The 18,558-nt window shown below is 40.4% G+C and overlaps 1 protein-coding gene across 3 annotated transcripts in view; it reads right to left on the bottom strand.

The window, feature by feature from the left end:
* Nucleotides 1-18,558, bottom strand: part of nxph4 (neurexophilin 4) — an 89,356-nt gene that overhangs the window by 34,558 nt on the left and 36,240 nt on the right. The window contains exon 1 of one of the 3 annotated variants that reach the window (XM_077572414.1): nucleotides 12,226-12,774. The exons of the other annotated variants lie outside the window; for them this stretch is intronic. Within the exon in view, the coding sequence (XP_077428540.1) occupies nucleotides 12,226-12,279 (54 nt within the window). The 5' untranslated portion in view covers nucleotides 12,280-12,774. Of the gene's footprint in view, nucleotides 1-12,225; nucleotides 12,775-18,558 lie in introns of those variants that run through there. 3 annotated transcript variants of the gene reach the window in all.

The following is an 18,558-nucleotide window of genomic DNA, read 5'->3' as shown; positions in this document are numbered from 1 at the left end:
CCACGCCCTCGGGCTGCAGTACATATTAAGACTATGAAAAAGGGACTTATAATTCATTATTATTGAGAAGAAAGCGGCCGCTTAAATTGTAAATAAATATCACATCACCAAAATAAGGACAATTGATTAAGACCTGTTTTCAACACACTGCTGTTTAGAGGCTGTCTGTTTTTTTAATTATTATTTTATTTACATGTTATTGTTTTAGGATTATTGATATTACTGTTATCTTACTGCATCTATGGGTGGTGTCACGTGAGGTGCGGAGTTAGGACCCAAATGTTGACAAGAAACAGGAGTTGGGTTGGGTTAGTCTTTATATACAAAAATACAAAGTAACAGAGAGCAGGGCTGGATTCAGATGGCCTCAAACAAAAAACTTGACCGAGAACCTGAGGCCTATATGTCAAAATAAGTGACTAATCCTGGACTGTAGCAACTGACAACATCATCACGAGGGACATAGCAACTGCATAGCAAATGACAACTTCATCATCACAAGGAGCATAGCAACTACATAGCAACTGACAACATCATCACAGGGGGCACAGCAAATGCATAGCAACTGACAACTGCGTCATCACAAGGGACATAGCAAAAGCATAGTAACTGACAACGTAATCACAAGGAACATATCAACTGCATAGCAACTGACAACTCCATCACAAGGAACATAGAAACTGCATAGCCCCTGGAAACTTCATCATCACGGGGGACACAGCAACTGGAAATGCCAACATCACAAGGGACATAGCAACTGCCAACATCATCATAATAAACAGGACCATAACAATACAACAAACCCATGATTCAACCCAAAACACAGTCATAACAGGCAAAAAGGCAAAACATTTTATTGCACATTAAATTTATTTATTTACTCTGAATATGATTTTTGTGATTTGTGTTGTCTTTTGAAATTTATTTTATTCATCATTTGATAATTCAAAATCATCTGAATCATTGCAGCGTTTTTGTTTTTTTGTGGGTCGTTATTGTAGGGGGCGGTGGGCTGGGGATTTGTTTTTAAACTATGTAAAGCACTTTTAGTTGCAATTTTTTTAAAGTGCTCTACAAATAAAGGTTGATTGATTGAATGTATGCAATTTTGTATCATTATTATTTATTATTACACATGGTTGAGCATTAAGCAAATGTGGGAGGAGATGGTGTCTGCTGGGCCAAATTCAAATTTGTGCATGTGACTGATAGTGGAAAAAAAAATATTATGCTGAAATTGGACTGAGCAGCCTTCAGCCACGTTCTTGTTGTTACAATAAGTTGCATTTGTGGTTCCATAGTGAGCGTCACGTTTCCCCCAGTCGTTGCCATCACTGCTACCAGTGTGCTGTCACTGTGGCATCACAAACAAAACCACAGCAGAAAAGCCAAATCCTCCCTATGTTTGGATATGAACTGCACAGCTGACACACATTCACACACAACGTGCGTGTACTTTTCATGCATCCCACCAGTAGGCGCCCCCCCCACAAATGAGAATACACAGTAGTCCAGGAACTAGCACAAACATGAGACGCAGCAAGCCTCCTCTTCTGGCGAGCGCAGACTCGGCAACGCGCTCGCGCTGACCAACGGGGCCGTGGCTTCATGCCACCACGTCCCCGCCCCGTCCCGCCCCCCCCGCGATTCATCATGCATTTATGAAACAAACGCGTCGCCCGTTCATCGGGAGCCAAGAGTCCCCTCTGATGTGATCTATTTCCAAAAGTTGCGCTCGGCCTCCTGCTCGGGTGCCACGAAACACTGGGAAGGAACAGCACGCAGCGCACATCGCAAAGATGACAGGGGACCCCTCAAAAGTGGAGCAACACCAGCAGCACCAAAGTAGGACTGACCACTTCAAACCCTGAGTCCCCCACCCCCTCTCCCCCCTGCTTCTTTATTTATGAAGTCATGCTAAAGAGGACAACACAAACCAAGACTGTGACTACATGTGATGTTGTCTTGATACAGTACCTGCATATATATGTGGCCCATTGTGATTTTAAGATAAGATTTTTTGGATGATTCAGAAGGATTGTCCCTCCCACTTGCTCCCGTATTAATCCATCAGAATCGCGCCACAACTTAGACCTGCTTTTCAGCTCTTTGAGTTGCCTTGTGTATGAAATGCGCGATATAAACATAGTTGCCTTTCCTTGCCTATTAGCTGGTCTAAGTTCTATCTACGTTCTGCCACTAAAATGTCAGGTCCGCTGGGGACGTGGTCTGCCAAATCCCCAAACATGTTAAACGGCAGTTTTTACCCTTTTATGCCATTTCATAAACTCGCAAATATATGAGTTTTTTTCTCAGAATACTGCCCCCACCCTCTAAAAATGTATACCGTATACGTGGCCCTAATACGCCATCATAAATGACGCTTTGTAAAACTATTATATATTTTTTTTTTAATGATGAAAACCTTATTAGCCAAACTGTTTTTCATGATTAACCCCCTTCACGCAACTGCCACCCCTCTGCGCAGTGCAAGATGTTTCCGACAGTTGGCACCGAGCCCCGCTGCCACAACATCAACGTCCCTTTATCGGATTGAGCAGCGAATTCACTCTCAAGCCGCCTTTATCCCACAAGTGGGACTTGTTTGTCATCAATCCACTACTTTGTCTCCCACTTTAGCCGCCGCAGGCATAATCAAGACCACTCGATTAAGCCTTCATTTTTACCTAGTGTATTTGCACATTGGCTTGAGAAAAATGAACCTTTTTTCTGTGGCGGCTCCATTATAGTCCGCCGCAAGTCCTTACGGCGAAACCAATTACCAGAAATATTTCCAAATTGATCTTCTTTGCAGCTTCCTTGGGGCCTTCAATTTGGAGCCGGACGATTCTCGGGCAGCAATTTTCTGCAGTGAGACTTTTGGGTGAGTCGCACACACACATACACATAAAGATATAATAGTACTGCAGTTGCGCTAATGGTGGCGTGTCCATTGACAAAGTAGTCGGGGATGCATTTACATGCTGAGCGAGTGCAGGCCTCACGTACAAAAAGTACGCACTAGTGATGCGCCGTTCACGAACGAATCAAGTCTTTTGAAGACTCTTCGCTGTGAATGATGGGAATCGAGTCTTTGTAGAAAGACGTTCAACAGTTTAAGCTAATAGGTATTAAATGAGGGTGTCCATTACGCTGGGATTTTTGTGAGGGTTTTGCTGTTGTGCTGTTCAACTTCATCGGAGCCACTCGTTTGTGCCCTCATGCAGTGCTTAAGTTGGCAGTTCTACAGAGACTTTCCATTGGCGGCTGGGACAGGGACGCCAACTGGGCCAGCCTCATGGGGCCCAAGCAACAGCTGCAGAGGCCTTCTTCTCCACAACTGAAGGCCGTCGAGTATGTTCTGATGTGGAGCCCAGCTCCTTTCTCAGTTTGCGTTCTCGCTGAGGTCCAGGATGGGATGGAGGGGGCAGACCATGGGGGAGAGGCAGGCAACAATTGGAGGAGGCCTGCAGCACTTGCTCTGGAGCTTCCCCAGTGTGCTCAGTTTCTTTGAAGGAGTTAACAAAAACAAGAAAAAACACTTACTGACTTTTATGTTGGTTTGGTGGGCTTTCAAGGAAATCTAATCAAAACTAAGAGATTGAACTGATTAAATATGTTGCCACCTTGCTACAATTTTACACATTTTCAGCTATGGAAAAAAATCTTCCAAGTTAGTCAAAACAGTAGGATCTGGACATTGAACTCATCTGCTCCCAAAAACGATATAAATATCTTCTATTTTAAATATTACCATGCTCCCAAAGATGTGTTTATATGTTTTGTTTTGTTTTTATGCTAGAGCATACAGAAGGCTTTAATGCAGCCTCTGAACTGAAGAGAATGCTTAAAGCAATGGTAGTTATTTAAAAAAAACGGCCAGCAGGTGGCAGCAGAGTAAAAGAGATCAACCAGGGCCATGTTGCAAGCTCATTCCCCTTCTAGGTATTCACAGATTTGTGAATAATGATGAAACCTTGCTATATTCTAATGCTATTTGCTGAAAAACGAAAATAGATAGAAATATACTTTTTTTTCTGATTGAAGAAGAGACTCTAATCTTTCTTTTGGTAGGTTCCATGTTTTTATAGCAATGGAACACATTGTTCTGTGGGCCTTGGAAAGTCAGTCAAAATCCAGTAAAACAGCCAGGAGCGAAGGGAGTTGCTTCAGTGAAACTGGCTGGGAGTGAATGAGTTAATCAGCACCAGCAGTCATTTTTATGATCATAAAATATATTTGAAATTGTACTTCTTTGTGTGAGCTGTATGCCTAATATAATTAATATAATGCATTAAAATAAAATATATATACAATAAAAATAAAAAATATTACAACATGAAGAAAAAGGAAATAAATGAAAAAAATTAAATTACTTAAAAAAACAATCTGAGAAGCGCACTTGTATGTCGACTGTGCTTTTTATGATTTATTTAGTTCAACAAACTCAAACAGAGTGCTTTACTTTTTGTGTAATGTCCTGCTAAATTCTCATTGGGGGGAACACTGCAGTGCACCATTATGTTTGTTGGCCAAGCTATGAAGCAGAAGACAAAAGAAAGTAGTGTTATCGTTTGTAGTTAATGTCCGTCTGTTGAAATAAGTGACATAAGACTGTCGTCATACGATAAAAGCTGCTTGCAAGAGAGCTTGAGCTTGCTTGTTTAAAAAAGTGACGCAGGAACCAAATTAAAATCAGCCAGCAAAACACTTGCAACACACTGTTTTGTATTGCACACCGCGCTGTAATTCGCAGCAGCGTTTTACATTAATTTGTATAAAAACCCAGACGAGAGCGAGTGGGCGTATTCAAGCCGTCAGCTTCCTAACATTTCCATATTTTCCTTTCCAATATAAAAAGTCCAAAAGAAATCAACTTCCGCCAACATTATTTGCTTTTGTATGAAATCCCACCAACTGGAATTCACAAGCAATTCAATCCGCAGCAAAACAAGTCGAGTCAGACAGCTGGAGGCGCGTCTGAAACTAAACAGGAAAAAAATATAGAACTTTTTTTTTTTAACCACTCCTTTTCTTGACAAAATCCTGTTCATTCTTTGGCTGAGTACCTTGTGCTATTTACACAGCTTTTACGGCAAAGAATAAATACATTGAAGGGGGATGATAAGAAGATAAAATCTCGATTAAATTTTTTTTTTTTTAAAAAAGCACAGAATGACTGATTAACATCACTCGGGTACACACAACAAATGAATGTGGTGACATTAGAAGGCCCAAAATCTGTCACAATGCTCATATACATCTTGAAATCGTTTTATGACCTGAATTCGTAGATCAGTACTTAATTTATTCAAACAAGGTAATGGCAACACGCATGGTCCGTTTTTAAAAGTTGTCATTAACTATTGTATGCTTTTTTCTTTGTTTTTAATTATTATTTTGTCTTCATTCATTTTTTTGTATTGTTTTGATTTTGTTGAGTTTACTGTTTTTATGTTTTCATTATCGAAATAGAGATTTCAATGTAAAAATACTAAACAAAAAAACTTTGTCATAAAACAAAGTAATGGTGATTCCTAGTTTCAACCACCAGCTCAAAACTTTATATAGATTTTTACTGTCAATTATCATCTTAAAACCTAAAACTAAACAATGGCTTGTCCATCACAGTACCCACTTTTAATTATGTCTACATAAATTGTCAAAGATCAGCTGGTTCATTAACACAAAGTAATGCTTTTCACCAGTTGCCTTTTTTATTTTTTAAGTAATTTCTACTCTTATTATCCATCATCAATCAGTTCATTTTCGAAAGTTGTTGGTACGATCATGAACTAACGACTATATTTATTGTCAACAACCAGAGTAACATTTTATGTTCATTAAAACAAAGTAATGTGTTACACCAATTGCCAATCACAATCTCAAAACATCTCAAAGTAGTCCATCCTTAAAGTAATGGGCCTGTTGTCTATCGTCACCTTAAAATAAAATAAAAAAACGTCACAGATGTTGGTATTTGATATATTAAAACAAAGTAATGATATTCACCAATCGTCCTATTTTTAAGTTGATGGTACTTGGTTGATTAAACAAAGTAAAAGTATCACCTATTGCCCATCACCAGCACAAACTGTTATGTTCATTTTATTTACAAAGTAGTCGATAATTTACTTATGAGAAATACTGGCCAACACCCACCGTATTCTTTTCAAGGTTGTCGATTCTTGGCTTATTAAAACAAAAGTAATGGTTCCACCAATTATCAGACATCGACTCAAAAGTTTATATTTAATTTCAAAGCTCAGTACTTGATCTATTAAAGCAAAGTAATAGCCTGGACTACATCTGTTGCTGATCATCGTCTTAAAACCTTGCGATCATTTTCACAAGTTTTCGGAAACCATCATGAACTTTATTTTGAAAGTTTTCAGTACAGTAACCCACAAATAGCAATTAAACCATCTTATTATCCTCAGCATATCCAGTTGAAGCATACATTTTAAATGTTCCTTTCCTTCAAGTACTCCAAATGTGAAGGACATCAGGGACATTGATAAATGATTGAATATCTCTACCATTATTTATCCTAAAATGACAGCACACATTCACCCCTCTCGTAGTCCAACTTCATGTACAGCCTGCACCAAAAAAACACACAACTGCTAAAGAAATGAGAAATAAAGTGATGTTATTGCGCTGGTGTGTTTGCAACAACGTCCACCAGAAGCTTGACTGGACCTCAGCGAGGACGATCGAATGAATGCGCGTGACCTCCTGGATGTGACGGAAAATAGAAAACCTTCATTTTATAATTAAACGTGGCGTGGCGGTGTGCCATTTTGTATTTGAATGTAAACCTACCAGGGTAGAGAAGTGGAAGGGCATATTTTTTTGCTGTAAATGATTCTGCTAAGGTAGGTAAAGCGGAAGCTTTTTTGAAATGAAGACAATTATTTTACGCACGACTACTATGTTATGCTGTTACCGTGGCAACGAGGGCAGATTGTTGTGCTGCCCTACATGGAAGTGAAAGGACACAAAGAAACAGCAGGGACACGCAAGACACGATATAATGCCACTATCGCACAAATCGTACTACTCGAGGGTTAGTAGTAACTCACTCAGTCTGAGGTGGAGAATAGAAAAAAAACGGAGGAGAAAGAGATTCGCCTGTATTTACTTCTCGGGATGTCGGCTGTGATAAGGAGGCATTTTATTCAAGAGGAGACTTAGGGACACCAAGAAATGGAGCACAGCAACAAAATGGAGACTGTGGAGTGAAATGCTGCGGCATCTGGTTAGCATGGTGTTTTTATTATATTTTATTTCAACTACCAAAACTTACCTTTAAAGATAACACCCAGAAAAGGAAATAATAGTATATTAAAATAATAGCAATAAAAATAAAGACCTGCTGTACGCCACATGGCCTCTTAGGGGCAGTATGCATGCATGGAGATAAACACTTACATTGAGATAAAAAAAGAGTCAAAGAAGAAAGTTGCAATTGAACTGTATTCATATAACTCGTTTTTTTACAGATTAGGAAGAATATATTCCTGTGAGTATTGTTATATTAGATGTCAGTATAATAATTATTTGAAGGTAAATAAATACCTCCTGTAACTTCAAATGCTAATTTTGCTAGCTCGCTAATGGGGTTTTCCAGTGACTGCTAGCAATGTTTCAAAACCAAATTATGTGTTGGATTTAAATATATAATGTGTGTGAGATTTTTGCAGTTTAATCACAACTCTACAAATGGTCGCCACTGATAGGGCAGAAGCAAAATTGCCACAAATGTAAATCAACCCCGGGAGGGAGTCGAGATTCGTACCTCTCAAGTGTGAGGCAGACATGCAAACCTCGACGCTGTAATATCTGAAAGTATAGCTTTGCACATTTTGTAGATTATGTTTTTAATTAAATCCATATTTTCATTAAATAACCATCCATCACATTTCTGGCATCGAGCTCTGATTACCTGACAGACGCGTTCTGTATTGCGGCATTATACGTGATTACAATATATAGAATGTCATCTTCCTTGCTTAATTAAAATACTGTCTCCTTAAGGCAGATGAAAGCAAAAGCTTGAGGTGAAATTGTTCATGTTACAAGCGAACATGCCACGTGGGAGAGAAGAAACATGAAATACTTTCCAAAGTGGAGCGATCCAAATCTAAATGTGGGGAAATGCGGAATTCAACTAACAGTCATTGAGATTGAAAAACGTTAACTTTCTGTGACACGGGAAAGTATCTTGCATGTAAAAGATTAAATTTAACATTTACTTTACCAGATTTTTCGCTTTTTATGTGGCTTGCGTGTAGTTTTTGTGCCTGCAAATGCGATTTGTTGCCTAATGTGAAACAAACCATGTAACGAATGATTAAACTAAACCATTCAAATATATTTTTTTCCACATTTGAAGCTTAAGGAAATACTTTGATATGTGGGCACAATTTGCGCTGATAGCGGCAGTAAATGTGATTGCTTCCGTTGTCATGATTCCGCAGATTACATATCAAATCTCTGGGCCGAATGAGCATATACTGTCATTTACACAGATTACAGCATGCTGGTGGAAAGTGGGCCATTCGACATCATCATCATGGATGGACAGAAAGACTCTCACTCGGAGAAGGGTGGTAAGAAAAAAAAACTAAAACATCAACCACTTGCTTTAATCCCCGATGAGAAAACAATGTATTGTTAGAAGACTCAAACTGCGTAGAAGGACATTTCTTGAACAATAGATGCAGTGGATGTTAAAATTCTACACACGCCTGTTCAAATATGAGGTTTTTGTGAGGCCAAAAAAAAATCACAAAAATGAATCATTAAAATAAATAATAATAAAAAAATAAATAAAAAAATATATATTTATATATATTATTAAATACTTATTAATTACTGTATATACATAGCCTAAATTATATACTGTATTGAATTAAAAAAAAAACATGTTCAAGAGAAGGTAAAAAAAAAAAGGGTGAACAAAGCTTACTTAAAAACTTAGACCACATGTTTGCACAAGTGTGTACACCCTCTTATGACTCAGATAGTGGCTTTGTTCAGAATGACCCAATCACATTCAAACTCATGTCAAAAGGGGATCAGCACACACCTGACAAAATGTAAAACAGCCATTACTTGCCAGAAATTCCTGCAGCTTGTCTTTTCATCAATTTTGGGTGTGAAGTCAGTTCTCTAAAGTCAGTGTAATGCCATATTTTCTCCAGTGGAGGTTGACTGTTTTCACTGACTGTCTTTCATGGTAGGCCTAAACTGCAAATTCTTTTGTGCCCTTCTTCCTGATACCTTTGGACAATGTGATCGCTCTGATGCTGTGGAAGCTCCCCGCAGACCATCATTTGGTCGCATCCACAGTCATAAGAGGGTGTGCACACTTTTGCAACCACATCTCTTTTTTTTGCCACTTTTGATTTTTTCCCCCTTCCATTTGAGTTGTATGGGTTATAGATTATATATGGGAACATTTTTCACAATATTTATCTCGGTCTCTCTTTTTGTTTTGTTTTTTTGCGCCACAAAAATTTGGCATTTGAACAGGGGTGTGTAGACTTCCTATAGCTATCATATAGACACATAATTAAATTAAAGTTACTCACTATTTGTAATATGCCCGTGGCTATGTGCACTTGCTAGTTGTTTTATAAGGACGAGGGGGGGGAGGAGTAGGAGGGATGGGGGGGATAAGAGGATTTTGTCAGGTTGAGATGGCGGCTAATGCTATTGTTCCTACTGGGACCGCCGAAATGCCAAAGAAGCTTTTCAGACATCCTTTGCCGCTTCGCGTCGAGCTGTTAGAGTAGATACGCTTTCAAAAAGCACAAGGTGGGAAAGCGGTGGAGTCGGACGCAGGATGCTTTAAATGAAAACTTTTTAACGAAGTTGCCAGAATGTGAAAAAGCCGAAATATATTGAACCTACCTATACAAGGCTTGGGAATAGATAGCAGCATTTTACAGCAGTCCACAGATGCAGCACAAATGGTGCCTCTGAGCAGCAACAAATGACATTTCTTTCTTGTCCATGATCTCAAAACAGTGGATGCCCTGAGATACAAGTTGAATTCGTTCCGTGAACATGCTAGTATCTCAAGTCAAATATGCCAAATTAAACAGACAAGATTGTACCATTTCCCGTCTGGGATGGGGCGAGCTATTCCATTTCAAATTGATTCTAAATCAAACCGTACTTGACTGATGCTCACTTTTCTACATTCCCTCTTTCAACTTTTCACTTGATAATCCTTGCATAAAAAGTAGAGTAGCTAAAGACGTAACTCGTCATATTGTCAACCGTATTCAAAACACATCAGTGGGGTGGGGAGGAGCCTAAAAATTCACTGGCCCCTGAAGCCAATGTGACTTAGCAACATGCAATTTTATTTGGTCGACACATTTATCATAAGCAGACCCACAAAGAAGACTCAAGACGCCATGCCTGAAAAGGTACAGGAAGTCGGCCATTTTGGTTTACACCGGCAATTTTAGGGTCATTTTGGCCGTTTTGAAGCATCCGCCAAAGACAAATTTGTCTTAGGAGCTTTGTCAGAGTGCTACCAATTTTCAGCTACATATATTAGATAAATGAATGAGGAAATTATTTTTGACCCACTTGAATGTTTTGAAAATCCAGCCTCTGAAGCCAGTTTGATTCATCAACATAAGATTTGGTAGACCCACAAAAAAGCCTCCATATGCCCGAAAAGACAAAAAAAAAAAGTCGATCATTTTGTGCCCATTTGCAGGTGTCTTTTAAAGTCAAACGTGTCCCAGAGATTTTGAACAATTACTACTAAATTTGAACAACAGTACTTATACGAGATGAAGAAATTAGACTAAATGGTGAAGAATTACCAACAGTTTCACTTAACAACATGCAATTTGGTAAACATGATTAAAAAAAAACAAGTCATGTTATAAACCAAACAGCCATTTTGGTGTGAAGTGTCCATTTAGAGTCATTTTGACCATTTCCTCAAAGATGCACTTATCGTAGAGATTGCTAATAACGGATCTGCAACAGCCCAAAAATAAATAAATAAATAATCCCAGAAACCTCGGCTACGTACAACTCAACTTGAGGCACAAAGATCACACTTAAGATCTTCAGTGTTGCTCTCTTCACTTTAAACAAAGCCAATCGTAATCCATTCCAACATCGTCGTCAATACTTGTAAGTGCTTTGAATTCTTGAGAGTAAGAAATCAAATTATCCGTCATGGAAGAGCGGGAGAAGGATGTAACGAAGGGGGATAGATCTCTTTTCAGAACATATGATACATTTTGAGCACTGTCTATATTCTAACTATAGCAAAAAAAAAAAAAAAAAAAAAAGAAGCCCATTGATAATATGAGGGCACACACGCGAATATATAATCAGCAGCAGAGCCTAACTAAACTCCACTTGAGCAGCGGCGATGCGGAGATAATAAAAGAAGCCAGCGGCACGTTCAACTTCAGAAGGAGACCAAAAATGAAAGGAAGTTGCTGCCAGCACAAATAGATAAATAGATAAGGGGGTGTGCACTGTGCACTGCTTTACACCACTGCACTATAGGGATGCCCACACAGCACCGTCGAAAATTCCCAAACAACTATCATTGTTACAAAGACTCAATATAGACTGCCATATACTGCAGATACATGAAATTAAAGCATTAAAAGCAATAAAATAGTTAAAAAGTCGCAATGGTGCAAAAACGGGGGTGGGGGGGGGCTATATTTTTATGCAATAAGTCTAAAAAATTTCACATTTTTTCCATTTACTAACAAATCGACATTGAGTTGCTAAGAAAGTGGTGTGTTTTTTTTTGTGTGTGTAAACATCAATATGATTGAGACGTAAGTGCCCCCAAAGTCCATCCTAATCTTTTAATTGCTTGATCTTGGAGTGCTGATCACTCTTTTTTTTTTTTTTTTTTTGCGCAAAGCTGTACTTAAGATAAGCAGTACGCAACTGATGTGATTTTAGTGCAAACGTAAACATTGACTGGAAGGAAAACAATTAAAATTGTTTTGGGGCTATTTTAAACACCCGGCATCTGAAAAGTATGCTAAACATAAAAATTAAAGTTTCCAAGTGTTGGTTAGATTATAGATTAATATCAAACCCAATTATACGCGATTATGGTACAGGACAAACCACGGTTTAAGTATAATAACGCTTCAGGTGCTTTGCGCTTTTACGCGCGATCCGCATGCGCAATTTGACTCTTTGAAAGCTCACCTTACGCAGGATCCACTGGCAGAGGACGAGCGCGGTCCATCCGAGCACCTGCATGTCACCTTCCGTTCACAAACGCAACTCAGCGCCTCCTTGTTTGCGCATATATGGAGCGAAAAAAGAGGAAGAGGAGGAGGAGGAGGATGGCCGGAAAAAGACGCGCGGTGGCGGTGGCGGTGGCGGTGGCGGCAATCCCAACCGCGACAGCCAGCCAGCCCGGGGTAACAAGTTGTCTCAAAGTTGGTGGCGCTCCACGGCGCGCGATACTGGACGACAACTCGGGTGTCTCGCCGCTCCTCTCCGCCTCATGCGCAACATCCGCGCCGTCCGCCTGCGCTCATCGCTGGACCTTTTTGTGCGCCAAGTTTTGAGGCATGCGGAAGTCCGCTATTTGCTGACGGTTCGGAAGGAGTGCGCGCGCGCTTCCTGGGGGGGGGGGGGGGGGTTTCGGCGTTGTGAGTGGCTGTTGTAAAGAGGAGAAGAGATACTGTACATCACCTCTTGGCTCTTACGCTCCCTCCTTTCTCTCCTCCCACCTCTTCCTCCTCCTCCTCTTCCTCACTCTCTACCTGCGCGCGTCACGAGCAAAAGGACCGCTGCCTTATATGGACAAGTAGGATTTCCCGCTTTAAAAAAAAAAAAAAAAAAAAAGAGCAAAAAGGGGAGCTAAGCTTAGCTATTCAGGCTCTCATCGTGTGAAAGTACTTTTGCACTAGAGCTCTTAAACTACCACTTTAAAAAAAAGTACTTCAAGTTCCACTAAAACTAATACATTTATTGGAAGCCATTTTATACATTTACCGATATGCTCAAATATTGGGAAATAAAAGTTATTCTTAAATAATGATTCGATTAAATGCTGTGCACACAAGTTAGATAAGATTCCAAGTACCAAAATAAAAATGGAAAAACATCTAATGCAAATATGTTGCACGAAAACAACACAACTGAACTGTACTTAAGCAAGGATTCTTTTGCTTGCCACTAGAGGGAGCATGTTTACTACACTTTGAGAATCAATGCACTGTGACTAGAAGATAATAGGAAATGTGGTGTATCAAAGCAACCTAGTCCATATTTGGGCATAGGGGGGGGGGGGACCGGATGTATGATGTCATAGGAAACGTGCACACATTTGTGTAAAGGGGCGGGCCAGAAGTAAATGGGCGGGACTTAGACCAGAACGGAAGGGGCGGAACCGGACGTGATGTCACACATGTCAAACATTTTGACGAGAAGGGGATATTAAACCTCTGAAAATCAATAGGTTTCTTCTCCACACACTCTAAAACGTGGTGGTTTGGGGACAACCATGGACAACCATGGACAGGCATGGCTGTATAGCCAAAGCAGCAGAGACGTGCGAAGTTCCAATTGTACTAGCTTTATTAAAGAGACCAAAAAAAAGAAGAAGGTGTTTTACACATGTCACAGGAAAGTAGCGGTCTTGTACACACGACCGTTTAGTTCCATGGCAAAAAGTAAAAGGCAAAACGAAGAAGTGCCACCATGTGGCGCGGTGCAGTACTACAGACTGTTACAAAACACACGCACAGAACGAAGAACTTGCATAATAAAACAAAATGAAAAATAAAAACATGTGCCCCCCCCCCCAAAAAAGGTCCTGATGTGACAAGGCACTCAAAGCAGCTAGCATGAGATCAAATTCACAATGAATCAACCCACATTTGTGTCCCGCGGCCCTTCATGTCCACAAACTGACCCTGCTGCCTCTTTTCTTTTGGTCCCCGCCAACCCGGCGAACTGTGTTGTATTAGAGACAGCACGCGGCCACTCACCCAATTCAAGACAAAGAGCAAATTCATCAGGGAAGCAACCGTCATGAAAAAAAAGTTGTGTAGTTTGAGCTCGACTAACTTGAGCACACTAATTTCTCTAGGACGATTACATGTATTTTTTTTTTTCACATGCAAATTATTGCTCACTTCTTACAAACAGTGTTTATTCACATTAGGGCTCCAGCAAAAGGAACCGGTCCTGGATTTTTTTCCCATTTGCTACTAAATTTGAACAAACTACACTAAACAGATGGACATTATTATGAAAGAAGTTCTAAATGGTCATTGTGTGTGGGCATAACATTGTGGCTCACACAAGCAGGAAAACGAATAAGTCAACTCTGTTGCCCTCTATTGGCAGGAATAGTAACGTCACTTTCAATGTACAGCTATTTTTTTTTTCATAAAAACAAAAAAATAACCTGTTCCACTTGCCAAGGGAAGAAATCCAATACTCAACTTATCAGCTCCATTTCTTTCTGCAGCTTTGGTTTGTCATGGACATTGACTTGACATTTCATGACTTATGTTATCCTGCTTTGTGTTCTGAAACTCCTCTTTCCAAAGTCTCAGATGGAAATAGTTCCTCCTTGGTCCACGTCTGACTGCTGTAAAAGCGTCCATTTCTACATCTCCTCTTGAACTTGAAAGTCTATCAAACGCAGCGGGATTCCAAGAATGTAAAAACACGGCTGCCCTGTCTGTGATTTGCGAGCCCACAGCAGTGGGCTCTGTTCTAACATTCGCCACACACACACACACACACACACACACACACACAGAGTGTAGCTGCTTTCGCCGGTGCGAGTGCAATTTCATGATCCACATTAGAAGTGGCAGGCGAATTTCGCTCAGCTGCTCCACGTTCCTGTTCCACTTAGCGGCAGCGCCGGCGACTCAGCTAGACGCAAATGAATGAACAAGAAGCTCCGAATTTCCCCTCACAAATATCATCCGGCTGCCATTATTCGCCCCACCACCCCGACGTCTGCGGAGCAGCGATGGCAAAAGTACTCATACTATGTACTTATATACATAGAAGTACTGTTTTTAACTCCTTTACTTTAGTAAAAGTAAAAAAAAGATTTTACAGATTTTAAAATGGACTAAATATATAAGTATATATGTGGTGTAAAAATGTATTAAGTGTAACAATGAAGAAAGGAATTTTTTTTGAGGGGTGGGGAAGCTAAGAGCTTACTAGCGTTAGCTCAGGACTTTATGCTAACAGAACAATATTTTCTTAGTTCTTCTTCCAGTCCTTGGCATTTCTCCAGCTTTTCGCCTTCTTTTTCACCTCTTCACTTTGTATCTCTGCCCTTGTTCCTCACCACTGATATAACTTTATTAAGGCTAGCGGCGATCAGCGCTAGCTTTTTGGCTAACGTTAGCCTCGCCTGCTAGCTTCCACTGCACATGTGTGAGCACTACTTTACTGGAGCCATAGAGTTGGCATACTCATTGCACTGAAGAGTAACTGAGTCATATTTTGTTGGCCAAAGGAAACAGGAAGCAGAATTATGATTAACTCTTTTACTGCCAAAGACGTTAAATGACGTTCTGCAAAAACCTACGGAGGAGCGCCAAAGACGTTAAAAGACGTCCTCCCATTTTTTTATTTTTTTTTTTGAAACGGGTGCCAGGAAGGCTTGCGGAGCTCTCCTGAAAGTTTTAAGCAGGTCTCGTGAGCCTAATGACTATTTTTGGCCCCTAGAGGGCAGCGATGACTCTCTTTTGACAAGATCGGGTGGGCGTCAGTAGAGGCGGAGCTAGAGCGTTGAGCAGGAGATCAGAATGGAAAACAAAGGAAAAATGGCGGCCGGTCGCGAGGAGCTAACGCCAGAGCCGTTTTTTTCAAAGACGAAAAGCATCGCTAAAAGAGCACATTGTAGATGACGATGATCATTATCGATGATGAAGATGATGGTGACTCCGTGGTTGGAAAGCATTGACGCGGCAGTAGAAGACGTTAGATGGAGCTAGATGGAGGAGGGAACGGGCAATGGCGAGCGTTTGCAAGCAGCTCTACACTTACAAGACAAAAGGCATCGACCAACGCTAAAAGAGTACATTGATGACGATGATGATGAAGGTGAATCCGAGCTTGACGGCGAAATTGGAACCGCTGACGCGGCGGCTATGACGGTGTCGTAACGCGGAGCGCAACCGAGCACGCACAGGCGGACGTTCGATCGGACGACGGAGAGTGCCCCGAGTCCAATGCATATTCATCGGAGGAAGTGTGTACAGTCTGCTACTTGCTTTTTATTCCCTGGAAAAAAAGGCCGTCAAGAAAGTGTAACGTTTGCACGCAAAACGGACCAATGCGAAAGTGAAAGTAAACTGTTGTGCGAGTCCTGGCGTCTCCTTGCACGCAGGAGAGCGTTACAAAAGGAAAAACTGCATTTGAAACATCCACATAATTGTAAGTAGTACCACAGTTGCACACATTTGGAAATAGTTTGCGAAATTGTTTTGTCAAATTGTTACACTGTTGAATGGAAATAAACGCATTTTGCAATCAAAAAACACTTTTTCATTGTTGGTGAAAGCGTTTTACAGAAGTAAAGCACTATTTAGGTGTTTGTGGCATCATTCATGGACAAAAAGAAGTGTACAATTCACTAGAGTGCATGAAATTACATCGTTTCACAAAAAGCTCTTTTTCTCCGTTTTTTGTTTCAAAACAGAGAATTTCGGTGAAAGTAACCATTTTCTATTGTTGATTACTGAAGAACGGAATAAGGTAGAAACAAACTTTTTTTTTCTGATGAAAGATGAGAGTCCAATCTTTCTTGGTCGGATGTGTGTTTCCATAGTCCAAACACAACGTTTTCTGTGGACCTTGAAAGATCACTCAAAATGCTTAAATCGGCTGGCACTGGCGACAACCCGTTTTTGAAAACGTCTGGCAGTCAAAGAGTTAAATGAGGTTAACGTCATGATCTTGGTAGCCACGACCTAAAACGTAGTGCACCATAGGATTTTGTCCATTTTTTTTAACCTTCTGTATTCAAGAAGTTTTCTCGCAATGTATCACAGTACAGTATACTACTGTGTTATATATCGACTACTTTAGGTTAAAAAGAACCCTGCAACAGTAGCAAACAGTTAGCAGAATTATCCCTAAGGGATTCCTGGGAATAACACACCGCAAAGCATATCCACACACGCCGCCATATCTTATCGGGGGGGTTGTTGAGTATAATGCCGAGAGGTCAGCTGGCAGTAATGGAGCCCTTTTGTGTGTGGAAATAGTCATTTCACAACGGCTGTATGAAAGCAGCCAGTGTTGTTTTCCCTTCTTCTGCAGGTGGCTCCAGAATGGAGAGCGACGGTGTGCGGCATTGTCATTCAAATGTGTTGTCGCAGGACAAGGGAATGGCAGAGGAGCGCTAATGGGGAGCACGGGGAGAAGTGGAATAATTGGATGGGATGACGCGCGTCAGGACGGCGCGTAACGTGCACATGGACAGAATCGTGTGTGACGGCGTCGCCGTGTGGACGGGTGCGGGGTGGGGGGTGGGGGGGGGGGAGTGTGGGAATTGGCACGGATCATGTTGGAGTGATATTTAGTGGGAATATGGTAACACAACCTCAAAAACAGGAACTTGTATTTATATTAGGGCTACATAATTTAGATGTTAAAAATCATCGCTAAATGTTTGAGCTGTGAAAATACAACGCCTTGCGAAACTATTACCCCCTTAAACTTTTTAATGCTTTGTCACATAGAAAATTTGATTTATTTATTTTCTAAAGAATCCAAACCAAGTGGGACACAATCATAAAGTGGAACAAAATTTAAACAATATTTTAAACTTTGGTTTTACAAATACATAACTGTTAAGCAGGGCATGCTAAATTATTCACCCCATTTTCTCTCAGTGCAGCCAACTGACTCCCGAAGTTCTCTTAGCATTTCTGAATGATCCAATGTTGACCTAAATCACTGATGGTGATATTTAGAGCATCCGCCGGCCTGAATGTATGCCAACCGGTCACACCGCAACAAGGCACTCTAACGAGGCCACACATTTTTGGCTATCCTTTTCAGTACCTACTAAAAAAATTAGACTGCATCACATATTGATCAGGGCTTATTTAAAAAAAATAAAATAAATAAAAAAAACACAGGCGAAGACGACTGCATGGTGATCGATCCAGTTCAGTGTACTCTGTGAATGTGTGTCGGTGTTTACGTTTCACTGTGACCTCAACTCACAAGGCACTGATGTGTCCAAATCAGATGATGTACAACATCAATGCCACCCGGCAAAAAAAAGAAAGAAATGCCACTAATACATCAAACACCAGCCACACCGAGGCTGTACACATAACATCCAGTATGTGCTAATGCGTCTCTAAATCCAAGTCATCAACCTGTCCGCATTTCTGGAAAAACAAACTTTTTTACATTTGGCTTGGATCATTTCAATGCTGAGTTTCCTTAAATAAATAAATAAATAAATAAATTGGGGATTTAATTAATTGCATGACTTGAATAGTTAACTCACAATTAATCAAACATTTTATA

Source organism: Vanacampus margaritifer, chromosome 8, assembly GCF_051991255.1.
Source record: "Vanacampus margaritifer isolate UIUO_Vmar chromosome 8, RoL_Vmar_1.0, whole genome shotgun sequence".
In the NCBI taxonomy this organism is placed as follows: domain Eukaryota; kingdom Metazoa; phylum Chordata; class Actinopteri; order Syngnathiformes; family Syngnathidae; genus Vanacampus; species Vanacampus margaritifer.
Note: the sequence above shows the minus strand (reverse complement) of the source record. Positions and strands in the feature narration are given on the sequence as shown.